The 25,372-nt window shown below is 43.0% G+C and overlaps 3 protein-coding genes across 5 annotated transcripts in view; all 3 read right to left on the bottom strand.

The window, feature by feature from the left end:
* LOC146679721 (protein NLRC3-like) overlaps positions 1–25,372 on the bottom strand; it is a 128,149-nt gene that overhangs the window by 4,083 nt on the left and 98,694 nt on the right. The gene's annotated exons all lie outside the window — the stretch shown is intronic.
* LOC146679722 (uncharacterized) overlaps positions 1–25,372 on the bottom strand; it is a 193,503-nt gene that overhangs the window by 69,455 nt on the left and 98,676 nt on the right. The window lies entirely within an intron of this gene.
* On the bottom strand, positions 1,312–11,537 carry LOC146679725 (protein NLRC3-like). Of its 3 annotated transcripts, none has more exons than XM_085450126.1 (4): positions 11,213–11,537; positions 5,097–5,335; positions 4,082–4,804; positions 1,312–3,113 (listed from the first exon to the last, which is right to left on the bottom strand). In XM_085450126.1, the coding sequence occupies exons 2-4, from the start codon at positions 5,326–5,328 to the stop codon at positions 1,312–1,314; spliced, it is 2,757 nt and encodes a 918-aa protein (XP_085306252.1). In that variant the 5' UTR covers positions 5,329–5,335; positions 11,213–11,537. The 3 variants fall into 3 exon arrangements, with proteins under 3 accessions (XP_085306252.1, XP_085306254.1, XP_085306251.1); XM_085450128.1 differs by lacking the exons at positions 4,082–4,804; positions 11,213–11,537 and adding exons at positions 3,462–3,469; positions 4,842–4,875 and having other exon boundaries at positions 5,097–5,388; XM_085450125.1 differs by lacking the exon at positions 11,213–11,537 and having other exon boundaries at positions 5,097–5,388.

Raw genomic sequence — 25,372 nt, 5'->3', positions numbered from 1 at the left:
TATAACGTAATTCTGTACTCGTTTGATCTGCTCCTTACCACAAGCCACCAGACGTAGAAGGTTTTGGACTTTTAACTATATTTTCTTACGTTTTACAACTTTTCTTACTGTTAAAAACCTCGTTATGGCCATTCATGCTGTACAAAGTAATTAGACATGTGTGGTATCTACAGAAACGTCAGGATCTCAGCTAAAAGGTCACAAAACCATCTCAACAACCACCAAACAGCTGAAACAGCAGGTGAACAGATCACACAAAAAAGATGTAAACACAAATCCCCCTGATCATCTGTTTTTTAAACATGAAGCGTAGTTTTGGACGTTCATTTACTGCTGGTTCAGTGAATTTTGGTTGGACAGTGATGAAACCTGCAGCCTCAGAATCTGTGAGAAGTCTGCTTCCAGCACGCAACAGCATTGTTGTGTTGTGTGCTGTGGATTCACCTCTGCAAACTCATCACTGTTTCACCATCATGTTTCTACTTAGACAATAACAAAGGAAGCAGTTCCCAGGAACTACTTCCTGTCTTGTTAACATAAGAGTATGTTGCCCTCCAAAACACCTCCACTTCTCCTCTTATTAGAGGACTGCCTTATTATTAATCTGCTAATTCTGTCAGTTGATGAAAGAAAAATGCTTGATCTCACCTGAGAGTTTCCAGTGTACAGTGTGGACTCTTCAGTCCTTCAGACAGAAGCTTCACGCCTGAATCCTTCAGGTTGATGTTACTCAGGTCCAGCTGTCTCAGATTAGAGGTCTGAGAGCTGAGACCTGAGGCCAGAGCTTCACAGCTTCTCTCTGACAGGTCACAGTGACTCAGTCTGAAAAATAACAGATAAACAATTACAAAAATAAAACACTTATGTTGAAGTGTAATGAGATACTATTATATTTAGCAATATTTAATCTTGTTTTGTCAGGAAACTGAGCACTGATGCAGAGCAACATGTGGAGAGAATCAGAGGAGAAGAAGTGAAGAGAGAACAGCAGTAAAACAACACTGAATTGTTCAGTGTGCTTTTGATATCAACAAAATGTGTCAAACTTCTTTATTTTGTATTTGTTTTAGTAGAATTGATGATTATCACTTAGATAACAACCACAGGCCAGGTCTAAATTGCACTTTGGTGACAGTTACACCCAGAAATATTTCAGAAACGTGGACAATTTGTGCTCCATTGTATTCAGTATTGAACAAACTGAGTACCGATGACCACTTAATATTTTTGATATTTTATTTGAGTTGTTCCACCTGATCTGTGTTAACTAGAATAAACATTTAAAAGCTAAAGCTATGATCACATATGTACTTACAGAGCTTTGTTGGAGGCTTTGACCACTGGCAGCAGCCTCAGAAGAGCCTCCTCTGAAGCAGAGTATTTCTTCAGGTCAAACACATCCAGATCTTTCTCTGATGACAGTAAGATGAAGACCAGAGCTGACCACTGAGCAGGAGACAGTTTATCTGTGGAGAGACGTCCTGAACTCAGGGACTGTTGGATCTCCTCCACTAGAGAACGATCATTCAGTTCATTCAGACAGTGGAACAGATTGATGCTTTTCTCTGCAGACAGATTCTCACTGAGCTTCTCCTTGATGTACTGGACTGTTTCCTGATTGGTCTGTGAACTTCTTCCTGTCTGTGTCAGCAGACCTCGTAAGAGAGTCTGATTGGTCTGCAGTGAAAGACCCAGGAGGAAGCGGAGGAACAAGTCCAGGTGTCCATTTGGACTCTGCAAGGCCTTGTTCACAGCACTCTGGTGGAGAGATTTTAAACTCTTTTTATTTTTAAATAATTTAGACCATAATTTTGCTTGTTGTTTTTTCATCAGATTGAGTCCAGAGTTGATGAAGGTCAGATGGACATGAAGAGCAGCCAGAAACTCCTGAACACTCAGATGGATGAAGCAGAACACCTTGTCCTGGTACAGTCCTCTCTCCTCTTTAAAGATCTGTGTGAACACTCCTGAGTACACTGAGGCTGCTCTGATATCGATGCCACACTCTGTCAGGTCTGATTCATAGAAGATCAGGTTTCCTTTCTGCAGCTGATCAAAAGCCAGTTTTCCCAGAGACTCCATCATCTTCCTGCTCTCTGGACTCCAGTGTGGATCTGTCTCAGCTCCTCCATCATACTTGACCTTCTTCACTTTGGCCTGAACCACCAGGAAGTGGATGTACATCTCAGTCAGGGTCTTGGGCAGCTGTCCTCCCTCTCTGGTTTCCAGCACATCCTCCAGAACTGTAGCAGTGATCCAGCAGAAGACTGGGATGTGACACATGATGTGGAGGCTTCGTGATGTCTTGATGTGGGAGATGATCCTGTTGGCCTGCTCCTCATCTCTGAACCTCTTCCTGAAGTACTCCTCCTTCTGTGGGTCAGTGAACCCTCTGACCTCTGTCACCATGCCAACACAGTCAGGAGGGATCTGATTGGCTGCTGCAGGTCGTGTGGTTATCCAGAGGCGAGCAGAGGGAAGCAGTTCCCCCCTGATGAGGTTTATCAGCAGCACATCCACTGAGGTGGACTTTCTAGGGTCAGTTAGGATTGTAGTTTTGTGGAAGTCCAGAGGAAGTCGACACTCATCCAGACCATCAAAGATGAACACAACCTGGAAGTCTTCAAAGCTGCAGATTCCTGCTTCTTTGGTTTCAGTAAAGAAGTGATGAACAAGTCCCACCAAGCTGAACTTTTCCTCTTTCAGCACATTCAGCTCTCTGAAAGTGAATGGAAATATGAACTGGATGTCCTGGTTGGCTTTGTCTTCAGCCCAGTCCAGGCTGTATTTCTGTGTTAAGACTGTTTTCCCAATGCCAGCCACTCCCTTTGTCAGCACTGTTCTGATTGGTTCGTCTCTTCCAGGTGTGTCTTTAAAGATGTCTTCTTGTCTGATGGTTGTTTCTGGTCTGTCTGGTTTCCTGGATGCTGTTTCAATCTGTCTGACCTCATGTTCATCATTGACCTCTGCAGTCCCTCCCTCTGTGATGTAGAGCTCTGTGTAGATCTGATTCAGGAGGGTTGGGTTTCCTGCTTTAGCGATGCCCTCAAACACACACTGGAACTTCTTCTTCAGCTTAGACTTAAGTTTACGATGACACTTATGAAGAGCATCTGAATTTTAAAAAGCAGATATTTGTTAAGGTTTTTTGAAAAATGGTCCATTGACTTCCAGCAGGTATTTTTCCACAATAAAAGTAGAGACCATTTTTGGAAACAAATACTATTAAAAAATAAAACCCTGAAGTGTTATGCTGATATAAAATGGACGCAGGATCTGTAATCTTGGAGTGATACATTGAAGAGTATTGGCTACTTAAATCTTTTTTTCAAAAGTAAATAAAAAATTTAAATCTTGTCAAGTCTGTAGACAAAAATAAAGATAAAGTTCATGTTGTAATACATTTTTTAGAAATCTGCATAATCCAGTTCGTCCTCCAACGTTACCTAAAGCTCTGAAACTTTGGCTTCTCTTTTAATTTGATGAACTTAATTAAAAATTGTAATTGTAATTAATTAATTAAAAACATTAAAAGTTAAGTCCAGGGCATAAATATCAGGTATCTGCTGTTAGATCCAGTGAAATAAGTTAGAAATATTAAACCAAAGAGATATTCATTCATTAGAGCTCAGACTTTACTCGTACTGCAGAGCTGAGGCTAGAGACATATCACTTTACTTAATAAAATGTGAATACATTTCTAAGAGCTCTGGTTTAAAATGTAAACCATGAAGAGTGAAGGTCTAAATGTATCATAAGGCCTTAAAGCATGTCATGTATGACTATTTCTGAGTCCAAACATGTTAGATGTTTTTCTAGATTTCTTGTCATCTGCAATGAACCATCCTCACATCTCATCTAAAGCTCTGTAACCTCTGTCCTCTGTTTTAATGTTGTTTGCTGTTACATGCGGCGAAGTAAAGTTAGACATTATTAAACCAAACAACCTTTCATTTATTGGAGCTCTGACTTTAGTCATACAGCAGAGCTACTACATGGAAACAACCAGAGCTCTACTTGGTCAGCTCAGGTCTGTTTCTGCCTTATTGATGTTTTTAGAGACAAACAAATGAATTCGTACCTCTGACCTCTGTCACCATGCCAACACATTTAGGGGGGATCTGATTGGCTGCTGCAGGTCGTGTGGTTATCCAGAGGCGAGCAGAGGGAAGCAGTTTCCCCCTGATGAGGTTTATCAGCAGCACATCCACTGAGGTGGACTTTCTAGGGTCAGTTACGATTGTAGTTTTGTGGAAGTCCAGAGGAAGTCGACACTCATCCAGACCATCAAAGATGAACACAACCTGGAAGTCTTCAAAGCTGCAGATTCCTGCTTCTTTGGTTTCAGTAAAGAAGTGATGAACAAGTCCCACCAAGCTGAACTTTTCCTCTTTCAGCACATTCAGCTCTCTGAAAGTGAATGGAAATATGAACTGGATGTGCTGGTTGGCTTTGTCTTCAGCCCAGTCCAGGCTGTATTTCTGTGTTAAGACTGTTTTCCCAATGCCAGCCACTCCCTTTGTCAGCACTGTTCTGATTGGTTCATCTCTTCCAGGTGAGGCTTTAAAGATGTCTTCTTGTCTGATGGTTGTTTCTGGTCTGTCTGGTTTCCTGGATGCTGTTTCAATCTGTCTGACCTCATGTTCATCATTGACCTCTGCAGTCCCTCCCTCTGTGATGTAGAGCTCTGTGTAGATCTGATTCAGGAGGGTTGGGTTTCCTGCTTTAGCGATGCCCTCAAACACACACTGGAACTTCTCCTTCAGCTTAGACTTAAGTTTACGATGACACTCATGAAGAGCATCTGAATTAAAAAAGCAGATATTTGTTAAGGTTCTAACAAACGCGATGAAGCCTCCTGAGCTGAGGGACTTCCTGTTGGAAGAAAGTGCAGCTTGAATCACCAGTTGGTCTCTTTTATAATGAAAACCTCTATAGTTTCAAAATAATGTAATAATAATATTTGTACTCATACATTGAAAAGAAAAGAAAAATTTAGAAAGTCTCAGTTTAATACATTTCATACAATAAATTGTGACAATGTGGTGTCTGCATATCACACGGAGTGTTTCGTGTTTCTTTTTCCTCTGACTGACCTTTATTCATTCTCCCTAAAATCGACTGGGCTACCTCCATCACACGGTCTGAATACACCTGCACCATCACCTCTACTGTTTTCAGTCTGTCTGCGTTCTCCAGCTGGCACTTATAGATTTTGGTGATGTCACCTCCAGGTTCATGCTGCAGGTAAAAGTGGAAAACCTTCAGCTCCTCTTCTCCCAAATTTTGCAACATTTCCAGGAGCTGCAGTGGTGAGGGCTTCTCCATCTTTGATCTGTAAACCATGAGAACGTGACTCAGAAAGTGAGTCTCATCACATGTTCTATCTTCTTCTTTAGCAGAGTACCGTATTTCCCAGACTACAGAGCGCACCTGAATATTAGCTGCACAAGCTAAAATCAGGGGAAAATCCTGTTTTGTACATACATTAGCAGCACCTGACTAAAAGCCGCAGGTGTTTCAATGTTGACTTATCATATGTAAGAGAATATGCACAAAGCGAATTGTCAGGAAAGAGATGGCTGTTTGGAGACATCACTTTTATTAATATTTTGAAAAACAAGTTATGGGTACATATTTGCATAACTTTTTAGGTATATGTGCAAGTAGCGGTAATTACAAGTAGGAAACATGTACTGTGCTTCATAAATGAGTAACAAATGTAGTACATAACAATAACCTACAGCACACCAGAAAAATAGATTCAGACTACCTTTTAGGCTCAGGTGCAGTGACACGGCTTTAACAAGCAGAAAAGTCAGTCATTCACCATCTTTCTCTTCTTCCTGCACTAAAACCACCAAAGTCCTCTCCTCCAGTGTCGGATACGAACAGGCTCAGGGTGGCTTCGTCATCCACTCTCAGCTTCTTTCCTTCGTTGTCACTTTCAAAACCAAAGAAATCCTCGTTGTCAGTGTCAGAGTCGAACACCCTCAGAAGGGTCGTGGCGGTGTCCTCCTCTCCATCATGCAGCAGTCCAGCCCTTCGAAATCCGTTGGTGATCATTGATGTTTTCACACTTTTCCACGCTGTCAGATTCCACCGGTGGAGTTGAGCATAACTTGCTTTTCGCAAGTTTATCGCCGCTCATCATCCACGACTCCAGCTGAACGTGTAGCGCTACTTTGAAGTTTGTTTTTCGCGCTACTTGTATGGCACTATGTTGCCTGGCGGATGGACACGTGACCAACATACCACTCTTGAACCCCGATACTGTGTGTCTGATCACATGCCCTTCTGCCAGGCAACGTAGTGCCGTACAACAGCGGATCAAACAAAACAATTTGTCTTATGATATGACAAAAATCAGGGACAATCCACAGAAAAGCCGCACCTGACTAAAAGCCGCAGGGTTCAAAGCTTGTGGAAAAAGTAGCGGCTTATAGCCCGACAATTACGGTACATCTTTACATCTCGATTATTTATAAGAAATTATTTTTTACTGTGATGGGAAAACTATCACACCTCAAATGATACTGAATCAGTAATGAGTGTCATAAGTGTCACTGTGTTTATTTTGTCAGATGACCAGAGTTGAAAAAAGCAAACATAAAACACAAAAATGAAACTGAAAACTTCAAAGTTACTGAAATCTATAAGAAAAAGAATTTATACTCTAGAGATAAGCGATAACTCTTCATTGCACAGTCATACCTAGTTCAATAGTACAACGAAACTGTCCCACGTCGGCACTACGCACAACTAAACACAACACAGTAACTTAAAGTGGATTTTTTTTTAAGTCCAAGAAAGGTATAAGCAAAAGAATGAGTGCATGTGGACATTGTTGATGTTGCTGTTACCCCCCAAAACGTCCAGGGGAGGTAGCCTATCAGGTCAGCTGAACCCTGAAGTGCCTTTTTGTGTGCCATGGTGCTTATCTTCAGTTGATCTGTTAGCTCTGTATGCAAACTGGAGCGAGTGAGGGTGGCAGGCAGGACATGATGAGACATCGCATGAAGCACTTCATTATAACAGGGGTTAGAGCAGCTGATCGCTAGTCATTGAGGCTGCTAATGTTGGTGCGCTTTGGCAGTGGGACAACTATGGCCGACTGGAGGGATGCAGGACTTGGACAGTGAAGTGTAGAAGATCCTAGTGAAGACCTCAGCCAGCTGGTCTGCTGTAGGTTTTATCCAATGTGTTTTTCCCCCCTTGTTGCACATTTAATATGCTGTTCAAATATGTGGTCAGCATGGTTGAAGTCCCCAGCTATAATGTGCACTGCATCAGGATGGGAGTTCTGCTGACTGCTTATTGGCTTGTGCAGCTCCTGCATGTCTACAGTCCTTGTGTTACAGGTGGCCTTCAGATTGAGAGCGTCCTTTGCAAACATCTCCAGTGGCATCAGAAAACTTGCGCATTTCACATAAAATTTCACATAAGATTTCATAGTGGCACATAAAGCTCAGCCTGTAAATAAATGTGCAGAGCAATCACTTCACTTGTAAAATAAACACATATTTCTACTAACAACTTGTTTCTGTATCCCATTTGTACAAAATTAAATAAGAAATTCTTCACAGAATACGTGAACTTTGGGGCTCAACAAGTTAAGGACAGAAACATGGGAAAACTCAACACTCTACAAAAAGTAACATTTATAATAAAATAAAAATATCAGTGGCAATAAAATAAGCATGGGTTACACTCTCCCTCTCTTTCCATCATGCGTGCTGTCCAAATATCAGCTGCTTCTTTCTGCTTCATCTCAGTGTCAGCTGAGAGAATGACAAACTCACTATGTGTCAACATTTGATGGATGATGACACAGAAATGTGAAATGATATTGAACTAAATGTGTCCTAATGATAACGAGAAGCTTTGATGAGTTGTGACTGTCTGAGGTATTACTAGGATGTAGAAACACTGGGGCTCAGCCCAGCCCTGACATCTTTGCTGTTTTCACTTGATAACTGCAGCTGTTTAAAGTTATTAAGTGTATTTGACAGTAAAGTGAACGCCTCCCTCCTCTTTCTTGGGTTTCTGATGCCTGAGGTACTCACTGAGCACGCTGTCAGTTGGGGCCATCTTCGTGATGTATTCTTGGATGTTCGTTGTCTCATCCTGGACTGTGGTGCTTCCCTCTCTTTGTTACCATTCGACTACACTTCTCCAGTCCGAACGACATTCCAATGTCATTGCTGTATAGCCTGGTAGTGTGGATCAGTGAACCGATGTCTCGTTCACTCTTGGCATACAGCTTGATGTCATCCATGTACAGGAGGTGGCTGACAACTGCTCCGTTCCGTAGTCGGTATCCGTAGCCAGTCTTGTTAATGATCTCACTGAGGGGGTTCAGGCCTATGCAGAACAGCAGTGGGGACAGAGCATCTCCCTGGTAGATCCCGCACTTGATGGTAACTTGTGCTATGGGCTTCAGGTTGGCCTCTAGTGTTGTACGCCACATCCCCATTGAGTTCCTGATGAAGGCTCTTAGGGTCCTGTTGATCTTGTATAGGTCTAGGCATTCCAGGATCCAGGTGTGGGGCATTGAGTCATAGGCCTTCTTGTAATCAATCCAGGAAGTGCACAGGTTGGTCAGTCTGGTACTGCAGTCTCGGCTGACTGCTCGGTCTACCAGTAGCTGGTGTTTTGCGCCTCTGGTATTCTTGCCAATCCCTTTCTGTGTCATGTATTGACCCATGTGCCTGTTCATCTTAGCCTTAGCTTCCATGTGGTGCTGAGGCAGGTTATTGGTCGGTAGTTGGATGGGACCGGTCCCATGAAACGAAAAAAAGAAAAAAAAACCGAAAAAAAAAAACCCCACCCAGCACGCCCCTGTGGGCGGTTTATCCTTCAAGCTCGGGTCCTCTACCAGAGGCCTGGGAGCTTGAGGGTCCTGCGCAGTATCTTAGCTGTTCCCAGGACTGCGCTCTTCTGGACAGAGATCTCCGATGTTGTTCCCGGGATCTGCTGGAGCCACTCGCCTAGCTTGGGAGTCACCGCACCTAGTGCTCCGATTACCACGGGGACCACCGTTACCTTCACCCTCCACATCCTCTCAAGCTCTTCTCTGAGCCCTTGGTATTTCTCCAGCTTCTCGTGTTCCTTCTTCCTGATATTGCTGTCATTGGGAACCGCTACATCGATCACTACGGCCATCTTCTTCTGTTTGTCTACCACCACTATGTCCGGTTGGTTAGCCACCACCATTTTGTCCGTCTGTATCTGGAAGTCCCACAGGATCTTAGCTCGGTCATTCTCCACCACCCTTGGGGACATCTCCCATTTTGACCTCGGGACTTCCAGGTTATACTCGGCACAGATGTTCCTGTACACTATGCCGGCCACTTGGTTATGGCGTTCCATGTATGCCTTGCCTGCTAGCATCTTGCACACTGCTGTTATGTGCTGGATTGTCTCTGGGGCATCTTTACACAGCCTGCACCTGGGGTCTTGCCTGGTGTGATAGACCCCAGCCTCTATGGATCTTGTGCTCAGAGCTTGTTCTTGTGCTGCCATGATTAGTGCCTCTGTGCTGTCTTTCAGTCCAGCTTTGTCCAGCCACTGGTAGGATTTCTGGATATCAGCCCCCTCCTCTATCTGCCGGTGGTACATACCGTGCAGGGGCCTGTCCTTCCATGATGGTTCCTCGTCTCCCTCCTCTTTCTTGGGTTTCTGCTGCCTGAGGTAACTGAGCACGCTGTCAGTTGGGGCCATCTTCCCAATGTATTCTTGGATGTTCGTTGTCTCATCCTCTCGGCTGATCATGGGTAGGGCATCATATATATATATATATATATATATATATATATATATATATATATATATATGTTTAAATAAATTAACAATAAAGCTCAACGCTACACCAGCTTCTAGCTTTGATTGACACAGAGTCCTGCATAATTTAAAAATCAGCCTAATTCTGAGGACTCACTGCATGACACTCACAGTCTTTGTCATTGTTGATTCTTAGCTCACAAACAGTTCTTATAAGGACTAACTAGTGCTGACAGTTTAGCTCTTCATAAAGTTACAGGAGGATAAAATAAACATGAGATCGTTGAAATAATCCTGTCTGATCACACGTGTGGACAATAAACGCTGTAACAGAAAATGAACAGTAATGTAACGACACTCATCTCTCACGTCTGCACTAAACTAAAACGTCACTACTTCCACATCTAGTTTGTTTTAATGGAGGCGGAGTCTCCCTGCCCAGTGCGCACTCAGGATAATTAACTTGTCACAACACAGGAAGTGAGCGCATGTAAATCAGAAAATCAGGTCTAGAAACGCAGTGAGGGAAATGAAGTGAAAGATCTTCGTTTTAACTGACAGGTTTCAAAGACACTCAGAGACCTGCAACAACATGAAAACACATCACTGTAACACTCAAAACTCAATCATATGAAATCATAACTGAAGGACTGTGATGATGTTGTGTTATGGAGCGTCTGCTGAGTCCAACCTCTAAGAATTACGAGTCTGGACTTTAATGATTAATGATTCAAAATTCAAACATCAAAGTTTCTCACGTTACAGAATCAGATGAACAGACATGAAGGGATATTTGTGGTTTTATGCACAGAGTCAGAATCAGACTCAGAGGTGTTCCTCGTGATGTTTGGTGATGGAAACAGTCTCATCGACGTTTCCATCACCAAACTAGAGAAACTAGTAGCTGCACGCAGCAGAGTTTAGCACAGCTGATCTCTGTGACGCATCAACAGGAACAACATGTTGTTAAACAGGACTGTATAAAGACTCAGAGTCTGACTCACACCTGAACAATGAGGCTGTGCAGCATCGTCCTGTCACACCTGCTAAACCACTCGTATCAGTTTGAGCCCGAACAGTAACACGGTCACATGACCGACGAGGCCAACGCGCCCAGACGAACGTCTTCCTCGTGGAACTAACTTGTTCCTGTTATCAGATTTGTGAGCAGCAGCTGAAACTACCACACGAATAAATGTTCTTCAAACTGTTTGATTCCAGCCAATCAATAATCTATAATCATGAGGATTCAAACACAAGAGCTGAACGTGTGGTTACATTGTAACCTTGGTTCTCTGAGTGAGAGACTCTCTCCCCTCTGTCACATATGGAACAGAGGGGAGAGAGAGTGTCGGTGTGATGGAGGACATCAGGTCCAAACATCACAGAAACAAACAAACTGTTAAAGGAGAAAACAAAGCAAACTTACAGTTTCTTCACACAGAGACACCAACAACAAGCTCCACTGTCCCACTCTGATCCTGTCTCCTCCTCTTTTATTCTTGCTCTGAGCTCTTTTTGGGTGTGTGTTTCTGTCTCCACCCACAGGAATGCATTGATACACTGTTGATAACGACTCGAGAGCAGACGTGTGACAGAAAACAGAAAAATAACCTAAACACCTAAATAACGTAAAATAAACAGAATATTTATTAATATGTTTAATTTCTCTTTAAAAACTTTTCTGCTCCTCAAATCCTTTGTTTAAGTTCAATCTAAGGAAAGAAAAGCGTCTTCTTTAAGTTTCTCAAAGAAGTCCACGATCTGTAGGCTCATGGAAATTCATTTTCTTGTTCTTTGAGCAGAAACACCAGAGTGTAAAGCAGGAAAACGATCCCAGCAGGACGTCTCTGTTGGGGAAATATCCCAGTTATTCCCCTGAGCCTGGTTAGTGAACTGAGTCAGAGCTGTTCATCGATCCTACAGGTGCTAACATACAAACACGATCAGCAGCTTCTCTCATATGGAGAACACACTTCAACATCTGCAGCAAATCCTGTGTTTTATGTTGATGTGACCAACATCTTGTGTTGAGTCTTTGAAGATGAGGAGCCAAACACAGACAGTGGATCCAGAAGGACTGTTTATTCAGGGCTTTAATACGACTGAACTGATGCTTCACATCCTGTTTAGAGGCGATCGACCAACACAGGCTCAGTCCTCACTCATCACACGGACTTCAGTCACACTGGGATCAACAGAGGAGACTGTTCACCATCACAGTTCAGCAACAATAATCAGAGCTTTTCTCTCTTGGTGAGGATCACATGTTCTGACACACAAAATATCTTCTGCTTTAACTCGTCTCTCTTTTTTAGTTTGGTTGTCGTGTTTTTTACTCTTTGTTCCTGTCAGTGTCAAATATGAGAGCAAACTGTTTTATGCAGGAGCCAAACCAACACCAAGCTGACCAAGAGAACCTATAACACCACCAGAATTTATTATCCACACTTTACTGACAGATTTATGTGCAAGTAAAGCTGTTTTTTAAATTATGTTCACTGCTTTCAGCCAAGGAAGCATTCGTTCTTAAAAGTTCACGAAACGAGTAAATCCAGTTCAGCAGAGTTCCAGTTTGTAGCACAGCTGATCTCTGTGACGCATCAACAGTAACAACAGTAGGGGTGGGCCATAGAAACGATATACGATAGAAACGATATAAATTTGGCCAACGATAGAGATTGTGACTATACCGCATGTTGATGATGTCATCAAGCTGCGCCTGTTTTGGTCGAAAGCATCGCAGCAGCTACAACAATTATCATCTGCAATTATGGCGGGCGACAGTCATAACAAAGAGATGAAGCACTATTGAAATATGGCGAAAGCCAAAAAGTTAGCATTCATCCTCCAGCTTCACTGTGCTAATGTTATGCTAACATAGCTGTGTCGCTAGCAATCATGTAGCACAACATTATATACCAGGTAGTCCAACTTCAGTAACCCTGCAAACGCCACTGCTGTTTAGTCTTCATTTATGTTGGAAGTGATAGCAGAGCTGTACGTTTGAATTAGTTTCAAAAATCTCTCAGTCAGAATATGCTATGAAATGTTTAGGTGGAAACTAGCGAGCTAACTTCCTGTTAACTTCTAACTCCGTTAAATTGAATAAATTCTGTTTTCATGGATGCCTGGATGTAGGGCTGCTCGATTATGGCAAAAATGATAATCACGGTTATTTTCATTGAAATTGAGATCTCGATTATTTGACAATATTTATTTAACAATAACAATGTGTTGAATAATGACTTTAAAGGTTGTCAAAAAATAACATTAAATAGTGTGCAAATACTGATAACAGTGCAAATGTTTGCAATATAAAAAAATAAATGAAAAATGTAAACATCTATGTTTAGTGAACTTTGCAGTGTTGCTCTGTGGTGCAGCTACGACACCGTAGCAAAGTTTACACACTGTGTCTACTTGATCCACGTCTGACTGAACCCATAATGTTTCCAAACCACTGAAGTTTTTTTACCTCTTTTCAACCAACAGCAGTCACTCTCCTCTCCAAATAACTTCTGTTTAGCTTTCCAAGCTTCCCTCGGGTCCTCTTAATCAGCGGTCCCCAACCCCCGGGCCTTGGACCGGTCCCGGTGAGTCGTTTGGTACCGGGCCGCGAGAGTTGAGGCTCAGGTGTGAAATGTATAGTTTTCAGGGTTTTTATCGGTTTTCCATGTTATTTTGTTATCGTTTTTATCGTTGACTTGGTTTTCCTGGGTCTTTTCACGTGTGTTATGAATAAATCTTTTTTTCGGTACCGGCACTAGTTTTATTTTGTTGTATTTATCCGCGACACCTTAAAGGCCGGCCCGTGAAAATATTGTCGGGCATAAACTGGTCCGTGGAGCAAAAAAGGTCGGAGGCCGCTGCTCTTAATTGTTGTGACACGTGTTCGAAATGCAGAGAGGTGCGCTCGATTTGCCACACGGAGCAGCGCGAGAGTAAAGCACGAGGGAGGGGCTAATAATCGGCTCAGTCATTTTTAATGATCGTTGAAAGCCCAGATCGTAATCGAGATTAAAATTCGATTAATTGAGCAGCCCTACCTGGATGTTAAACTTAATTGTTACACCTGGTAAAGCAGCAACGCTGATGATTTTATTAAAGATGAAAGAATTTAGACCATTTTTAACTCTTTGTGTTCGTTTGACTTTGGTACCTGAAGCTGTCGGAGTTTTGGACCCAGATTACTCCGTGAAGCTCCTCCCTACGGCAGCCGTAATGCTCTGACGATCCATCAAGCAGTGCTGCTTACCAAAGTTGTACTAAAACATTTTTAACAGATTTCTGCAGCCAAAATCGGTTCGAGGTCAGTAAGCACAACCAGAATTCATACATAAGGCACACTCTCGATTTTTGAGGAAATTAAAGGATTTTAAGTGTGGAAAATATGTTATACAGAAGAATATATCGTGATATGGATTTGAGGCCATATCGCCCAGCCCTAAACAACAGGTTATTAAACACATCAGTTTGATCTACAGATCAGATCATACATCAGGTTTACTTCATGTAAAATAAACGTCTCACTCTATGAGCTCCATCAGTCTGTGTACCTCCTCATTGTCATTTCTGAGCAGAGTTTACCTGCACACTTCCTCATGTCTGACAGTGTCACAGTGTGTGTGTGTGCCAACATTAACCAGCTTATCATCAGCTGCTTGTGCTTCATGAATAACTCAGACTGACAGAGTGATGAACAGAGCACAGAGGGAGGCTCTGCTCTGGTCCATCAAGCAGGATTCACATAGTAACATGTTTTTCCTTTGAACACTTCATTGTGTTTAACTTGAAACAGATTAAAAAGTGTTCGATTGTGCACTTCACACAGTCCTGAGTCACAGAGGCTTAAATGTGTTTGATTCTGAGAGGCTTTACTCCTGCATCAACATCAAGTATATGTAGGATTTAAACCGCAGTGAAAACATCCTTAAATATTGATGCTGTGTGAGAGAGTCTGTATTTACTTCTGATTATCTCTGTTTGCAGTGACCCTGAACTGAGCTGGAGCAGCTTCATGTTGTTTTGACGTCACTCAGTAAAACCTGAATGTCGGCTTCTGAAGAACAAACTGGTTTCATCTGTTTCCAGTTAAAGGGACGATCATTGTTCCACCAGTGATGTTGGATCCAAAGTTTCATTCAGATCGTTTTAAACTGTTTATCAAAGACAAATGTTTGAGTGCAGAGTTACTGACTGATAACCAGAGTGGATTCAGCCAATCATCAAATCATCTCATTGGTTTTATTTTATGTAAATACAAACGTCTCACTTCCTGATCTGCTCATAAAGTTCCTAAAGACAAACTGTTAAAGGAGGAAACAGAGCAAACTTACAGCTTCTTCACACACCAACAACAAGCTCCACAGCTGCACACTAAACACAGACACACAGGTGATTCCTGGAAGGAGGCGGGGCTTCACCTGAAGCAGGACAGGTGGAGACTTGATAGGAATTTTCCCCGTACAGGGAGGAGGCTGATCTTCAGATGAGTTCCTGTTAAATCTGACGAAACAAAGTTAAAAGTGGACTCAGTCTTGTCTGATTTCACTCTGTTTTTCACTGAGCAGGTTTAAGTTTTATTAATGAAAATCAGCAGAGCTTGGTACTGATGGAAGACCCTCCTCTAATCGTTGTCATTCAGAGTGATCCAACCTGTTTGTGAATGCAGCTCACAGACTCTCCGCATTTCCACACGACTTAAATGGTAAATGGCCTGCATTTGTATAGCGCTTTACTCTACATTCAGTCATCCACCCATTCACACACACATTCACACACTGGTGATGGCAGCTACATTGTAGCCACAGCTGCCCTGGGGCGCACTGACAGAGGCGAGGCTGCCGGACACTGGCGCCACCGGGCGAGTCCCTTCATGCATCGTTGACCAACGTGGACGTGGTGGAGTAACAGTTGTGGAGAATGCAACAGCTGAGGTTTGAGAAAAGGAGCTAATAGCCAAGGTCAGCGGCTCTCCTACTTCCTCATAAGGAAACTTCTCAGGTGGATGTCTTTCTCTGTCAGAGCGCCTCCACCTTACTGGCTGTGGTGCAGTGAGATCTGAGTCAGTCTTGGTAGGAGTCAAGTCAGGTTCATCAATCACAACATGGTCTGAAGACCAAGCACCTGAGTGAACATAGTCAACACGACTTGTGCCAAAGACTTCAGGTGTGTCAGGTTGGTGGGTTTGCCAACCAGGTAAGGACATTTCTGGTATAACAGTGTCAGAGAAGTTCTGACGTGCACTGTTGGGCTTCCTGTTAGACTCTCTTGGTAAACCTCAGAGTCTGACGTCTACAAACCAACTGTCCTTTGACATTTTTAGATGTGGGGTCAAAAGCAGAGCTGATCGAGGATTTCAGTGATGGCTCCAAATATCTAACCTGCACTTTTACATAGCAGCTGCTCCGTCTGTCAGTAATTTAAAAACTTTTAATAAGCTGCTGTTTCTCACTGACCGTCAGCTGTAGCTGAGCAGGATATCATTGCATTTGAATCCTCCTGGCTCTCTTTAACCCGAGTTCCTTCTGATTGGTTTCTTGGTCCTACAAAGAGAGTCTGCTGCCTGAGGGCCCCACCTCCTCCTCCACCTACTGCTGTGGACATTTACAAAACGTCAATCCAAGAAAAATTGTCTGGTTTGTAATAGATAGTCATTTTTTATTAGAGTCTACAGCAGGAACCAACCTGAACCTTGTTATGAGCTGAATCAGTGCTGGACTGTAGAAATGCTGTTTCAGTGGCTGCTGCAGGAACTAACATGGAAACGTGTTCAGCAGCTTTCCAGCTCTAATATAGGAAACACAAGATCAGAGTTTGGACACACTGGAACCAAACAGTTTTGTCTCGGACTTTTATTTCAAAACAACAACTGGTTGTCTTCATTTTCAGTTCTGATGAGCTCACATGTTTAAGATCATCGGTTTAAAAAACCATAAGGCCGTGGATCCTTAAGGGTTTTATGGTTTGAGTTTACAGTGAGAGGTGTTGATAATGATGTTGGCTGTTTTCAAGTTGAACAATCTTCCAGGGAAGTTTAAACTAGAAAAACGAGTCACTGCCTGCAGCAGAGTTTCAGTTTGCAGCATTCCTGATCTTTGTGCAGCAGCAACAACATGTTGTTAACAGAGCTGTGTAAAGACTGACTCACCTCACCAGGCTCTCTTTCATTCACAGCATACACAACATTTACTTCATTACAAGCTGTGCTGCTCAAGTTACTGGAAATAAGTACTCAGTTACTAAGTAATCCCATGTCTTTACTGATTACTTATTTTCAAAAGTATTTGGTTACTTTACTCTTTAAAAAAACACGACTTGAATACGTAATAAAGTAGAAAGTAGACGTTTCAGCCCGAGACTTTTTCTGCATAATCCATCATATAGAAATGAATCAAATTAAAAAGCCTTTCTTTTAATTGTTTTATTGTTTTTAATCTTTTTATTTTATGCATCAAGAAAAGATTAAATTATATTATAGCTGTTTTTGACTTGATGAAATGTGTTTAACATTTAAACCTATTTCCTGTATATTCCAGCACATGACATAAAATAATGTTTTGTGTTTCCACTCCCGAGTGGGGCGGGTGGAGGTCTGCCCACAGCGGTCATGTCAGTGGGAGGATCCGGGGGTTTCTCTGTCAATGTCACGTTCCCATGGCAGCGTGCTTGCTCAGATCTGAAGTGTTATGGTCCTGGGTGGGTGGCCCAGTGTTTTTTGAGTTTTGGTTCCTTCTCATGGTTCCTTAGTTTTTTAGTGTTTCCTGAGTTCTAGTTTTAGGGTTTGTTATGTGGCTTCCTTCTGCATTTCCTGTTTTATTGTGAAGGTCTGTGTCTTATGCCAGAGTGTTCAGTTTGCGTTTCCCCTGTCTCGTCTCGTCAATCAGAATCGGCCGTGCCTCCCTCCTGTGTGTAGTTTCCCCTCTGTGTATTTATAGTGTGTGTTGTCTCGTGTTCGTCGCTGGTTCGTCTGTGTCGTCTCCTTCACGTCTCCCTGCATATCTTTCTAAGGTAATGTTTGTCGCGCTGTTGCACACACAGCACGCTCGTTTGTTTCAGTTCGTCAGTTGCAACAAGACAGCTTACCAACGTGTACGTAATAAGCTAATACTCCTGGGTGCTACACACTACAGTGTGCGCTGTACACCTACTTACTGGTTGTGTCGCATCAGTCTGTGTCTCTGAGTTAACTTGTGTTTCTCCTACAGCTCCGGACCGCTAAAAATGCGCGTGCTCTTTGTGAGCTCGTTCCCGGCTCGTAACCAGCGCGTTCTGCCGTCAAGGGCGATCATTGGTTAAATGTGATCATGTGACTGATGCAAGCCAGATCCTTTTATTTAGCAAAACTGTGATTAATAGTTAAATATTATTGTTGAGGGGCACAGACAGGACTCCGCACACACACACATAAAAAAATAAATAAAAAAAATTTAAAAGTTGCCTCAACAAAAGGGCACTTTGGGCACTCATCAGGAAAGGGGCGGGTGCTCAAGCCCCTCTAGCCCCCCCCTCTGCACGTCCCTGAACTGGAGGACACTCAGGACTTACACAGGCTAATGATAATGATCAGGGTTCATATGCCTTTTTCAGGGTCAAATTCAAGCACTTCTTAAGCACTTTCAAGGTCCCTTTTCAAACTTTTCCAGCACATCCCTCCCTCACCGCCAAAAAGAAATAAATAAGTCTTCTCATCAGATATTGATGCTTCTTTCCTGTGTGACAGAAAATAGGAGACAGATGTTTGTTTGTTTTTTAAGTTAATTCCCAATAAAGCTGTTTTACTGCTAACTACATTGCTGTCTGTATTATTGCTGAAGTCCTAAACGATCACCTTTAAAGTAGAGCTGGGCGATATGAGATTTTTTCATATCACGATATGTTTTTTTCATTTCAGGCGATAACGATATCTATCACGATATCAGCCAAATAACTATATTTGTAAGATTTAAATGTGCCGTTGCTCACAAGTAAAATGTGAAATAATCAGCAGCTTGTTTTGATTTAAATATTTATTTCCCATAATAAGTTCAACAGGGTAGATGTACTTAAGGAACATGAGACTTTTTCAGATAAATAAAGGCAAATATTGCAAACTACACAAAAGGCAGCCACTAAAGCGTTTAAGTTTCAAAATAGAACAAATGAAACAGACTAAACTGTCAATTCCACTTAGAAACAAAATATTAATTCTAAAAATAAATCTTAGTTTGTTTTACAGAAGAACAGACAAAACTGACTAACTTTTGTCAATATCAAATAAACTGAGAACTAAAAGGAAATTCTCAATCTCTCCTTGTTGTATAGCTGAGCTTTTCAAACAGTTTTAACAGTTACTTTAGTCTGACAAAAGCCGAATGACGAATTAGCGCTTCCAGTCAGAGACTGAGGCTACGTCCACACGTACACGGGTATTTTTGAAAACGGAGATTTTCCGTTTCCGTTTTAAAAAATAATCCCGTCCACACATAAAGGCAGAAATGAAGGAAAACGCTGCTATGAACATGCCAAAGCAGCAGGTGGCGCTAGATTCCTAACCGTGCAGAAATGTTGGCCAATCAGAAGTCTAGAAGCCTCGGTGGGAAAAAGTAAACAAAGCTGGGGCATAGAAGCAGAACCGAGTCGTATGTGTGGAGGGACAGTAACTGTGTGTACATGTAAGCATTTAAACACTGCAGAGAGTAGAATTAACAGTATTGTAGAAATTCATTTCACCGAAACAATAACGTGGCGCACAGTGTGACGCATGCACCAGTTTATTGTATTTCCAGACTTGCTTTCGGCACATTTACAGTGAACGCTACTCTGTTTTTTGTCAGACTTATAGCCGAAATACCTTCACACTACGGAGCTTCTATGGCTCTTCCGTTCGACAATCTCTCCGGCATTGGAACCATCTTCTGTTTTCTCTTCGGTCACGCTCGGTTGATTTTTCTAGTCGGCACACTCATTTCCTCCATTACCCGCTGGCTGCTTCCCAAACAAACACACGTGCGGCTACTTAATTTGGATTGGCTGACCTTTTTTTTTTTTTTTTTTTTTTAAGAGGACAAGAGCGGCGAGGTCTATCGCAATAGTTTAATTTTTCTATCGAGAAAAAGTTATATCGCGATACATATCATTATCGTTCTATCGCCCAGCTCTACCTAGAAACCAGGTCAATGTGTCTGTAGGTTCAGTCATCCAGGTCATGTGATCTAAGGAGCTTGGAGAGAAAAGAGACGTCTTTAAGTTTCTGGAAGACGTTTCATCAGAGAAGCTTCTTCAGCTCTAAAACCAAACGGTGGAGAGTCCCAGATATTTAAACCTGAGAGGGAAAGAAAGCATGTCGCTGACCCACCACTGATGTTATTTCAAGGAGGAAACTGAGAGCCTTTGCACCAGGAGCACAAACATCAGCTCCAGCAATGATCCACTGATGTGTTTTTATTCCATGTATGAATGTTGTTATTGACAGAGATGACGTTTGTGTGTCAGTGATGCAGTGACTGTTGTTGTTACCTGTACAGGCTGGTTAGACTCTATGAAACAGATCATACAGATCTCTGCATGTTAGAAGAGACTATTAAAGGTCATGAATGAGACAAAGGCAGGGAGGCGTCCTTTACAGCTAAACAGCAGAGTGAGAGAACAGCCAGCACCTCTACATTTATCACATTATACAGCACATGTATGATACTGACAGGGATGAGAAGAATTTAGTGATTCTGATCCCATCATTGATATTACTTATTGATTCTCAGTAGCTCTGCTCTGACAGTCACCACCATCACTGAGCAGCATATCAAAGACATTTGTGCACATTAACTGCATGTTGTGGCTCAAATGTTTGTGCATGTTGGAGGCATTTCCTCTTTGTTGTGATCAGTGTTGGTCATTACTCAAAACAGTCATTATTACACATATTACACAGAACACTTTAATTAAAAGTAATGGAGTACGTTACTTCATTACTCCTCATAACATTACTTTGATGTTACTGTGTGAAATGAACAAATGAGCATGTAACAACATAAAGCTGAGGTACAGCCCCACACACCAACACAGATCCTGATGAGGTCACGTGATGTTTCTCTGAGTGTTTATGAACACAAATCAAAGATGAAACAGCACAAAGACACTTCAAAGTGATTCTACTGTAGAAACATGAACAGGTAGAAACCTGCAGCCTGACTGCTCATCACTTTGTTACCTGTTCAAGTTCAGCAGCAGCAGCTCACTTTATCACGGTGCTGGTCTGGGGTCAGTGTTTACTCAGCTTTAACTAGTGATGTGACGTTCTGTATCGAGGCTTCGAAGCGTGTGTCGAGTAATGGAGGGGGCGTTTCCGCGAAGCGCGTATCCAGGCTTGCTTCATTTATGGGAGGAGCTGAAAATGATGACGTCCGAAGCCTCGCTGCCCGGCTGTACCACGTGTCTGGTTCAGGAAGCGGTTCGAACTTTGCCGCGAGCTATGACAGCGATATAAACCCCTCAGACAAAATGTGGGCGTTTGATGGAGAGTTGCGGTTAGTGAGAGTTAGAGACAGTTTAGAAAAAAAAAATCGCCTACGACCTGCCACAGTGGAGAAACTGTTTCTTTTTAACAAAAACCAATGATGTGTCCCCTAAACACTAATCACTGTCCTTGCCTCAATGTTACAAAAGCACAACCACTGTCCACACCTCACCTCACAGTATATGATCATTTCCATTTTAGGCATTTCCAAATAATCATGTTCCATACTGCCAGTATAAATATACACAGTACACTGCATCACTACAATATACATGTTTTACACACTCCTTTTGTTGTTGACATTTACAGGCTGTGTGCAAAAAGGCCACACTCTTCAAATTCATGCCAACTAATATTTTTACGTCCAGTAGGTGTCCTGCTAGAGCAAATGAAGCTTCAAGAAGCTTCGCGTTGGGGTGAACCAATTGGATGAAAAGCTTCAGTGCTTCATGAGGCTTCATCTGCCCATCACTAGCTTTAACCTCACTCTGGGTTCTTGGCTAGCCTAGCTTTAGCTTAGTGTTAGCATGCTGTGTGCTAGCTCAGCGTCAGAGCTCTGCAGGTGTCTCGTGTGTAAATATTAATCACAGTGACAGTAAAGGAGGTAAAGGGCTGTGACGTCATCACGTACGCTGCGTCCTCTGTGGGCTCTGAGTGAACTCAAAGTACAAACTACAAGTACACAAACACGAACGTAGCTCAGAGTGGCGGACACACTCGGCCTCGTTGGTCCAGCTGTGAGTCCGTTACCGTGAACTATGGAGCGGCAGATTTGTGCTGAACTAAGCTGCACACAGCTGATGTTAGCCAGGAAACATTACACACTGACTTTAATGGAGAGACCGGAAATACAAACACACACAGTTTGTTGTGTGAAGAAATCAAACACGAGCTGAACAAACAGTACAGTTCCTAAAGACAAACTGTTAAAGGAGGAAACAAAGCAAACTTACAGTTTCTTCACACACCAACAACAAGCTCCACTCCACACCTGGACACTAAACACGGACACACAGGTGAGCTGCTTCCTGGAAGGAGGCGGGACTCCACCTGAAACTCAGCACAGGTGGGAGGGGCTCAGCTCTGTGTGTGCTGATGTGTTAACTTTAAAAATATGCCGTCTGACTGCTCAGACTGAGTCAGAGTAAAGTTCACATGCTGACGTGTGGAGACATGAAACCTTGTTGTAGCTGCAGGTGTGAACACACTGATCCCAGATCAGCTCTGCTGTATTTGTAACATGAACATTTCTGCTGCAAAGCTTCAAATGTTCAGCATGTTTCTCTGTTTCCAGTCTATAGATCCAGTCACACTTTCTACCTTCACCTGTGCAGTAAAGACTGAGAGCAGAGCTGAAACCAAGCGTCCAATCAGTGAGCAGCATCAACACCTGAGCTTCATTCAGACTCTGTTATTGAAGATGTTGTTGGTACAAAGTTCATCTGCTGCTCACATGAATCCATGAAAGATTTATTTCACTGAATGTTTCTTCAAAGCTCATTTCAACCTGTTGAAGTCATGAATGAAAGTGCAGACTGAGAGTGGATCACATGATGTTTGAGGTGTGTCATGTGACATGTTCAGTATTGTCACACATGTCTAGATTGTCCCTGATATCATAACTGCTCAAACACTGATGATTATATTTGAAGAATTATTCCTGATGGCAGCAAAGTTTGAATGGAGCTCTCTGTCTGTGCTGATTTGTCGCCCTCTGGAGGTCAAAGCACAAACTGCATGATGTCACTGTAACCACCACAGAGACAGGAAGTGTTTTTATGACTGAAACACTGAAATGATGCTAACGGCTGTCGTTAGGCTCACTGACAGCAGTGCTGATGTGTTCATGTCAAACACTGGCTCAGGTCAGACTCCTTCATCCTTCTCCAGCGTGAGGCCGCCCTCAGACCCACAGGAGCTCTGACCTTTGACCTCCTGACCCTAACCATTTTAGTCTTGTTGCATCTTTAAATGCAAATCCATCCAAACTGTAGCCGAGCAAAAGAAGCTGGAAGCTGTTCTATGAATGATGTTCATCCCAGAGTTTCTGTTAAACGCTGCTGCTGTGCTACATTTGTCATTTCCTGCTTTCACTACCATCCATGTCAAAGTGCTGAACTCATCTGATCACTTTAATGCAGTAAAGCAGGAGCTGTAAGTCTGACATTTATTTACTGTCATTACAAACACACACAGCTGGATTAGCATTCAGACAAAGGGCTGAAAAAAAATCAGCATTTGATTATTATTATTATATATCCTGTTTATGTGGATGCACTTTTCTATCTGTCAGTGCTGAAAGCAGACGTCACTGATCACATGACTCTGAGGGATGTTTCCAGCACTTTGCTGAATCTGAGCCATGAAGATTTAAGGCTCAGCTCTGAAGGCAAAGCAGGTCTGAGCCTGTGTTAGCAAGCTGTACCTAATAAAGTGGCAGCAAGGACTCAGTCAGTAATGATCAGAGCCAGCAGGGGGCAGCACAGAGAGGTGAGGAGCTGTCAGAGAAGCAGGCTCACATCAGACTGGCCATATTCCATCATCTATACCTGAAATAATCATCAAACACACGCAGAGCAGAAACATGTGGAAACATCTGGAGCTCAGTCTCAGTTTGATCCCTCAGAGGTTTACCTCAGTCCTGCTCCTCTACTTCCTGTTTACAGCGCACATCATGCTGTGTACTGAGGGTCATGTGGTCAAATTGCTCGCTCTCTGTTACTCTGACAGAGAGCGAGCACAGTTATCCTAATGTGTGACATCACTTCTAACCACAGAGCATTCAGCTTTCACAGCAGCCAACATCCTGTCACACTGAGCATGTGCAAACACAGCAGCCAACATCCTGTCACACTGAGCATGTGCAAACACAGCAGCCAACATCCTGTCACACTGAGCATGTGCAAACACAGCAGCCAACATCCTGTCACACTGAGCATGTGCAAACAGAGCAGCCAACATCCTGTCACACTGAGCATGTGCAAATAGAGCAGCCAACATCCTGTCACACTGAGCATGTGCAAACAGAGCAGCCAACATCCTGTCACACTGAGCATGTGCAAGCACAGCAGCCAACATCCTGTCACACTGAGCATGTGCAAACACAGCAGCCACCATCCTGTCACACTGAGCATGTGCAAACACAGCAGCCAACATCCTGTCACACTGAGCATGTGCAAACACAGCAGCCAACATCCTGTCACACTGAGCATGTGCAAACACAGCAGCCACCATCCTGTCACACTGAGCATGTGCAAACACAGCAGCCAACATCCTGTCACACTGAGCATGTGCAAACACAGCAGCCAACATCCTGTCACACTGAGCATGTGCAAACACAGCAGCCAACATCCTGTCACACTGAGCATGTGCAAACACAGCAGCCAACATCCTGTCACACTGAGCATGTGCAAACACAGCAGCCAACATCCTGTCACACTGAGCATGTGCAAACAGAGCAGCCAACATCCTGTCAAACTGAGCATGTGCAAGCACAGCAGCCAACATCCTGTCACACTGAGCATGTGCAAACAGAGCAGCCAACATCCTGTCACACTGAGCATGTGCAAATAGAGCAGCCAACATCCTGTCACACTGAGCATGTGCAAACACAGCAGCCAACATCCTTTAATGATAGAACAAAATTCAGACATCAAAGTTTCTCACATTACAGAATCAGATGAACAGACATGAAGGGATAATTGTGGTTTTATGCACAGAGTCAGAATCAGAGTCAGAGGTGTTCCTCGTGATGTTTGGTGATGGAAACAGTCTCATCGACGTTTCCATCACCAAACTAGAGAAACTAGTAGCTGCACGCAGCAGAGTTTAGCACAGCTGATCTCTGTGACGCATCAACAGGAACAACATGTTGTTAAACAGGACTGTATAAAGACTCAGAGTCTGACTCACACCTGAACAATGAGGCTGTGCAGCATCGTCCTGTCACACCTGCTAAACCACTCGTATCAGTTTGAGCCCGAACAGTAACACGGTCACATGACCGACGAGGCCAACGCGCCCAGACGAACGTCTTCCTCGTGGAACTAACTTGTTCCTGTTATCAGATTTGTGAGCAGCAGCTGAAACTGC

This window comes from Copadichromis virginalis, unplaced genomic scaffold (assembly GCF_057382275.1).
Source record: "Copadichromis virginalis isolate Kocher_CV1m ecotype Utaka unplaced genomic scaffold, C_Virginalis_male_GT1.1 unmapped_scaffold_1, whole genome shotgun sequence".
Taxonomy (NCBI): domain Eukaryota; kingdom Metazoa; phylum Chordata; class Actinopteri; order Cichliformes; family Cichlidae; genus Copadichromis; species Copadichromis virginalis.
This window is presented reverse-complemented; position numbering and strand designations above follow the sequence as displayed.

What these genes read in the sequence shown, in the direction of transcription:
- LOC146679725 (XM_085450125.1), bottom strand. Translation starts at nt 5,346, where the DNA reads ATGGTTTACAGATCAAAGATGGAGAAGCCCTCACCACTGCAGCTCCTG. An exon ending in TTTAGGGAGAATGAATAAAG is followed by an intron (nt 4,805 to 5,096) that starts GTCAGTCAGAGG and finishes TTTTTAATTCAG; the next exon opens with ATGCTCTTCATGAGTGTCAT. An exon ending in CATGGTGACAGAGGTCAGAG is followed by an intron (nt 3,114 to 4,081) that starts GTACGAATTCAT and finishes TTTAAAATTCAG; the next exon opens with ATGCTCTTCATAAGTGTCAT.